Genomic DNA, 7,734 nt, shown 5'->3' with positions numbered 1-7,734 from the left:
GCTCCATCTGACTTGATGATAAAGTGAATACAGTGGTACATACATGGGTCACAGCTCAGTCCAAAAAATGTTTTAATGAGGGAATATGAAGTCTTTTGACAGATGGACAAAGTGTATTGAAGGCAAGAAGATTATGTTAAAAGATGATGCATTTTTTTCTAAAAATTAATTAAAACAAATTCTACAGCCAGAGCATAGATCTTTTTTGACTCACCCTCATATTACATGATATAATCTCTAGTGATGTTACTATGAACCACTACAATTTACTGAAATCTATTATTTAGAGATGGTGATTATGCGCATAAACATTTTGCAGGTTTTGAAACAACACACACACACACACACACAACTGCCAATGATAAATGCAATATTACAGTACTTGCATCTGCATGTCCTTATTAATTGTGCTGCATGTGACGTTACGTTCTAGATGCTACACAAATTTGTCCACCAGTACAATGAGCCCTTGAATGAAGCTTCATGAAATTAACCTTTTGGTGACACTATTGGCTGAGAAACCTGAAGGCTTTACCTCACCATCACTACTAATCCCCCTTTATCTCCCAATGTTAGAACTAGAGGAAGTGATTAAACCTACTGTATGAACTACCTGGCACATGCATTGCTAAATATCTGTACTCTCTCTGTACTAGTCGATATCATCATCCTTCACTCATGCAGTCATCTTTTTTGGGCCTTCTAACTTCATATCATACTTTAACGATGTATAAAAGTGACCTGGCATCTAATTGGCCATCACATGACTATTCTTTTCCATGCTGTATCACCAAAGGGAGAAAAAATATAAACCAAGCAAAGGGATCAGGGATTTATGTATATTTTAATTAATTATAAAGACATATAAAAATTCTACAGACATCAGTGACATCGGCTCGCTGGCACCTTCAACAGACAACACAAGTGTGGAGTTTTCTTACAAAACACATGAATGAGTGGCGACAGAGGAAAATCCTCAGTTGCTGTGAACCAGTGTGATGAAAAGGAAGAGGGAGCAGAGGGAGATGGCACCCGTTAACACTGCTTTGACCAACAGAGCCGTCCAGCTGCCCAGGAGGAACATGTGGACAAACAACCTAGGAACAGTGAGAGAAACAATAACCGTGTAGAGTACCATGAGTTTCAGATTATTCAGAACCTCTACATGCATACTGCTGAATTCCAGGCAAAGTTTTGGAAAAAAAAAATTATAAAAGTGAGATCAGGACATTCTTCTCTATTGTGTCTCCACTACAAGGAGGAAGAAATTCGTGAGCACTTATGGCGAAATGATGACACACTGTTTTATTAGTTATTTATGAAACAAATTACTAATTTAATAATACACACAAAAAAATGGAAATGATGACTGTAAAGTATAAAATTCAAAACATTTTTTACTTCTATTGAAGACTTTCTGTTTCTTCAAAAGAAAGATAAATCAGGGAGAATAACCTGATAATCCTGTTAGATTAATGGCAAGTCGTGCACAAGTATTACTATTATTATTTTTTCCTTCATAAAATATTAAAGAAGGTACACCTGAAATGTGAGATACTCACTCCATTAAAAACGCCTTGTACACACAAAGCCCCAGCAGCACAGTCACGGGCAAGCGGAAACTTTTAGGCAAGTCGTAGCGCGTGAACATCCACACCACTGCTGCCATGGCGATGTAGTGAACCTACACAGCAAATCAGACAAACTGCTTTTTTAATAATAATAATAATAATAATTCTTAATAATAATAATAATTTATAATATTTCTTATGCTATGAAATACACAGAACAGCTATAACATTAAAACCATTACCATTATAACTGCCATTGGGTTGTGTGCCCATGATCCTGTCACCAATTTACTGGTATATAATTGATCAATGTTTCTCAATTCACCTGGTGGTGGTGTTGATGTTATGGCCGATGGGTATAGATTACCCACCCTATTAACAAACACTTCACATTACTATGCTAAAACGAAAAGTAAATACATGTCCTCTTACCAAACTGATGTTGGAATCAAAGCTCATTTGGATGTATTTCCAATCAAACTCAATCCCTCGAGCTCCAACCCATAAAGGAATACACCTGTTGAAGTACAGTAATATTACATGTACAAATCTGCTTCATATAACAGAGTATTTAAAAAAAAGTGTTTATAAAATTATATAATTTTTCAAACTTAAAAGATAAATGAAAATATTTGAACAATACAAAACAAATCAAAAGTAAAGATCAGTCTATTTGAATGAAGGCTATGAATTGGGAATGTAATACAATTTGCCATAAAAAGCTTGTTATATTGCTCCCTATGTTCTTATGCTGCGCATAATTTTTTTTTTCTTTATGGTTTTATTTGTTATTTCTCAAACCTGTCTTTAAAAAAAAAAAAGACACTAGTCACTTAATAAGTAAAAAAAATTAAAACGCTTTATAGACCACACAATAATTTCCCTACTAAGGAGAAGCTAATTATTGCGTGGTCTATAACACTTTCCACTTTTACTCAAAAAAAACTCCTTTCCAAGAGATCGCCTACTTCGCAATCTTCGTACTTATTACGTGACTAGTGTCTTTTTTTTTTAAGACAGGTTAAAAAAATAACTTAAAGCTATAAATAAAAATATTAATGCACAGCATAAGAATATGGGGAGCAATATTATGTATTAGCATCCTAGTTAGTTGGTAACGTCATTCATTTCGGTTCATTTCTGGGGATTAGCTCTTGCTAACTAGCTTTAGTTGTTTGCTCAACTGCAGTAATGAAATGAGTGATTAAAAATCTTCTGCAAATGGCTCTCAACTCATGTGTTTTTCCTTTCTTACTTCAAGCAAATTTACACTTTGGCACTTGAGGAAAGCGCTCGGGTTACGTGACTTGAGAAAAAGAATTAGCAGCCATACTTTAAATTTTACCAAAGTATCACTTTAAAAGAGTTATTTCTTTTAATTGTGTAAAAAGAAAAGAAATGTTATTTAACCCTGCATTCTGTATATTTTCTATGTTGTAGCATTGATGTGGACTTGGCTGTTTGTGTGTTGTACCTTGACATAACCAGTTCAGCAGTGGCCCAGCCCATTGCAGCCACCATTATTTTATACTCTCCCTTCCCAGCATTTCTGGACATGACAAGATGAAGCCCTAGAAGATCTGCCATGTCCACTGTGGCCTTCATGAATTCCTGTGAGATGTAAGAACAATAAATAAATAAAATAGAGTATATATTGTGCATTCAAAAAAACATGTGTTGTGTTTGCATACGTAACACCGTGACTCAGACACCTTGTACCTTTTCAAGATAGATATAATAGAATAATCACATTTTTTACACCTGAGATTAGAATGAGAAGAAAAGAAAAATCAGCCCAAACCAGTGTTTTTTCTTTTTCTGCGGACCCACTTCTTGAAAATGACGAACCATCAAGACTCAATTCACAATATGCATTATTTATAAATTATGAGAAAAGTTAATATCTGCATAAATGAATAAATAAATAAAATTTACCACTCATTACACATCACTTTACTACCCTGAATGGTAAACCAGCTATTTACGAGATAGTCTGCATTTAATACCCTACAACTTTGTATGCATGTGTTATTTTTAAAAGCCAACAATATAACCAGACTTTACAAATGATACTAAAGCAAGTCAATTAAAGGCAGAGTCCACAGTCTATCTGACTCTACACAGACAACTGCAGGCGGAATTATTAAAGAAACCGTGAAATTGATAGGAAAATAACTCCACCGTGTGACTAAAAAGTGTACGGCAGACATGACATAAAAAATAAAGTGGTACTGTATGGGAAAGAATAAAATCTCCTGCGACCCACCTGTGTTTGTGAACCAGCTAAGACACTGTTAATATGCAAGTTAACATAATTTTTTTTATTTGACATTTTATTTTCAAGGTTGCATTACATTGAAATGTGACCAAGTCTACATGATCTGTCTTTAACAGGAAACCTTAGCAAGGTTTGAAGTTGCTTACCCCGACAAAATCATATACACCAGCACCGCCTTCCCAGGTAGGAAAAAACGTAGCAAGGAACAGCATCTGCAGGTCACAAAGCAAATTTCATAAGTATTAAAGGTGCAAGTGAATTCTTTAGGTCCAGGAGGGCTAAGATAATTCCCTACCTTGCATAGTTGGACAAACAGGTACGTGGCTCCTGCTTGGACACATCTCCAGAATGCATTGTATTCTGATCTGAAACAACGGGGACAGCAGATTATATTAATTTTACAAACAAAACTCTAGCTTTGTAACAGGACAATGTTAATTAAGTAATGTTACATGAGAAGGCGTGCTGTTTTACTGAATATCATCGTGCTGATATTTAGGACGACAGCAGAAGCTTTTCAGGACTGTCCACTGTTCCACAAACGTCATTTACTAATTAAAAGATCATGATGTGTTTCTTTATTTAACCAGTTATTTTGCTCTGACAGCACATATCCTTCCATGACCGTCAGAACTAGCTAACCTTAACCAACAGTTAGCGAACGACTGTTGATGTAATTAACAGGAGTGGGAGTAGTTTTAAATTCTTAACGGTACTATGTAACCAAAAACAGGTGAGGGGAATAAAACATGAATGTTGTGGGCACTTCTATAAAAAAGTATGAGATGGGCCCTCCGAGTGGCGCAGTGGTAAAGTGCTTGCCCTATCATCCGGCGATCGCTGGTTCGACCCCTGTGTGATGCTGTTTTCCTCTCACAGCCGAAGGTCTAGAGAGAGCTGATTGGCCGAGCTCTTTCAGAGGGAAGGGATGAGAGGTACTCGTGCTCCCACATTAATTACGGCTCTACAGCAATCATGGGCGTCTTTGAGCTTGCGCACGCGGAAGGAGCGGCTAGCGCTTTCCTCCGAGTGTGTTACTTCGCCCCTAATGGTGCGTGAGCAAGCAGTTCGAAAAGATGCGATCAGCTGATGTCACGCGGTTCGGAGGAAACACGTGATAGTCTTCCGCGCTCCCCGCTAAGTGGTAGTAGTAGTAGCCTTAATGTGGGAGCCCCCTAGTGATGGGGAGGAATTGGCTACGACTAAATTAGGGGAGAAAATTGGAAAAATCCAAACAAAAAAAAAAAAAAGTATGAGATATACTTGATATTTCCACTTATTCTGCTTTAAAATATAAGCTAACATTCAGGTTCCAGGGTTGAATCCAAAATAGTGTTAAATGGAAAACTAGTGGGCTAGAGACTAATCGCTTGAGTGTTTAAGTGTTGTTTAAGAAGAACTAATGTTATCAGATCTGTTTTCTTGCTGAAAGTGCTTGGACTGTACAGACCTTTCACCCATGAATTACAATTAGTGTAATTAACGATTGTTGTAACACCTGTAAAGTGATACATATAGTTAAACAATCCACTGCTGTTATGCACTACTTACTTATTATTTATAACTGTATTATACATGAAGACTCTTTATAACATCCAGCCCCTCAATTACTTTCTTTCAGCTTACAATGACGTGATGAACAAAAATTGTTCCTAAAAACCTTTAGTGTCATGAATTTGTAACAAATTTGTTCTTTACTTATAATCAGTACCCAATATGTGTTTTAACGGGCACTTAATTCCGCAACACTTCTCAACTCAACATGCTGTGCGATTTCAAACCGTTACAGTAATGTTAATAGAGATGGGGGAGGGGTGAAAGAAAGCGATTCAGTTACATATAGTGATTCTTTAGTGTGGCAATTCATGTAACCCCACACCGACTCCAATCAATTTATACTGATTTACTTTATATATGTTTGCATTTAAAGTAGTAGAATGCTGCTGTTTCTCTATAATCCTGTGGGGGGTGTGTTCCAAACTATTTACACATTGGCAGCCAGCGCAGCATCCTGTGTTGTAGGTTTGTAGGTTTGTTTATACAGTAAGTCTCCTACATACGAACGAGTTACACTGCGAAAGCTCAACCGTAAGTCCAATTTGTTTGCAAGTCCAAAAAACATTTTACTATACACAGTATATTAGTACAGTGTTCTTTAGAATCGTGCCAGTGGTTGATTGATTCATGTTAAAAGAATGAGCAATTTCACCATCTTTTTACCTCGCTCGATTCTCTAAAGAATTTTCACCTTTGTCTCCAGCGTTGAAGCTGATAATGCAGAGAAGCGCCAAGCTATATCACCGCTGCTTTTACGCTTGCTTCTGGACATCCTGGGCTTGTACTGCACTTGCAGAGAATATGCAGTATTGCATGCATGTGACAATGGAAGCTAAAAGGTGACCCAACTTCTGCAATTGAACATGTACAAAGGCATGTTCGTACCTTCGAAAGTTCATAACTTGAATGTTCGTAAGTAGGGGACTTGTACTTGATATTTTAATTAAAGAATCGCAATACAAATCAAATCGGGACCTGGGTATCGCAATAATATTGTATCAGCTGATCCCTGGTAATTCCCATCTCTAAGTGTTAAGACACTCCAGCGCCAAACCGTACTATCTCACACTTTACAAGTTTAAAGGGAAGCTTAGTGCAAGCTCCTTTAAGATGATTAGATTCAGTCCATGCTCAGTAACATCTTAAGTCTTTATATTTCTATAAGAAAACCAGTACAAGAAAACAAAACATACTTACAGTCCACTGCATTTGTAGGTTATGAAGTAAGGAAAATAAGCCAGGGCAAAACAATTCCCGAAATGAAAAAGCGTCATTTCTCAAGAATTTAAGGTAAAAGAATGAAAAACCTCCTGGACCTGTCAAGATAGACAGAGAGAGAGAGAAAGAGAGAGAGAGAGAGAGAGAGTCAGTGCAAGAGTCATAATTAAAATTATAATTAAAAGCATCAGGATCATCTCTTTACTTTTGTATTTCACAATAAAGTAATTAAGCAGTAATTAAGTAGCCGTGGCGATGTTATCTCAAGAAATCACAACCAAGGTCCAATCCCAAAAAGTCCCTAAAGCTTATATAAAGCCCTGTTTAGGGATCAGGAGCCTTCACTCCCTGTGTATTTGGGATTCAGCTCAGGGATACAAGCTAGAGGACTACAAGCTACATGGCTAACAGCTACGGGCTCACACACGGCTAAGCAAAACGACACGGTGTCCTATGAACAAACAGGTCCTAAACAACTTAGGAAATGTGTTTAAATAAATAAATTTTAATTCATTCTTATCGTAAAAAAACATTTAATACTTTACCACTTGACCGTTAAGAACGTCTTCTAGAAGAGACCGGGGTTTCTCATTGAAAAGGTTCCGGAGTGCAACGACACAGCGCAAAACACAGTTCCGGGTTGCTGTTGTTTTAAGTTAACGTTCTAGGTTTATAGTTTTTTTTATTATTATTATTTGAATTGCTATTTTAAATATATTTCTCTCTTCTGATTTCGATTAATTGGCTTAGCTCACCAAGAAGAATGCTCTTTTTAGAGTCTCAAACTGTTTTCTGAAAGCTTTTACTTCTCTGCTTAATTGTGACTGACACTTTTTCTTTAAAATCTTTAGGAAAATAATATTACTTTGCACTAATTATAGTTTATATATACAATTTGGCCCTTGTCAAAGTCACACAAATCCTTCTCCTTGCCCAATTATTTCTGTTCACCGCTTCCCCAGTATATCCCACCCAATTCCAGCCACCATTGTAACAAGATATTAATAATGTAGCTACTGTGAGAAGGACAAATTGTTATATGTTATATTTTATATATTTTATATTAATATATAATAAAATATTTCATTTTATTTTATATGCTATATAATA

At 36.4% G+C, this 7,734-nt stretch overlaps 1 protein-coding gene across 1 annotated transcript; it reads right to left on the bottom strand.

The window, feature by feature from the left end:
• Window positions 1-825: 825 nt before the first annotated feature.
• Window positions 826-7,241, bottom strand: tmem147 (transmembrane protein 147). The gene is made up of 8 exons (XM_053488074.1): window positions 7,170-7,241; window positions 6,604-6,722; window positions 4,145-4,214; window positions 3,996-4,061; window positions 3,046-3,182; window positions 2,004-2,088; window positions 1,563-1,684; window positions 826-1,097 (listed from the first exon to the last, which is right to left on the bottom strand). The coding sequence occupies exons 2-8, from the start codon at window positions 6,678-6,680 to the stop codon at window positions 977-979; spliced, it is 678 nt and encodes a 225-aa protein (XP_053344049.1). The 5' UTR covers window positions 6,681-6,722; window positions 7,170-7,241; the 3' UTR covers window positions 826-976.
• Window positions 7,242-7,734: the final 493 nt, after the last annotated feature.

The sequence above is a fragment of the Clarias gariepinus genome, chromosome 26 (assembly GCF_024256425.1).
Source record: "Clarias gariepinus isolate MV-2021 ecotype Netherlands chromosome 26, CGAR_prim_01v2, whole genome shotgun sequence".
Classification (NCBI taxonomy): domain Eukaryota; kingdom Metazoa; phylum Chordata; class Actinopteri; order Siluriformes; family Clariidae; genus Clarias; species Clarias gariepinus.
Note: the sequence above shows the minus strand (reverse complement) of the source record. Positions and strands in the feature narration are given on the sequence as shown.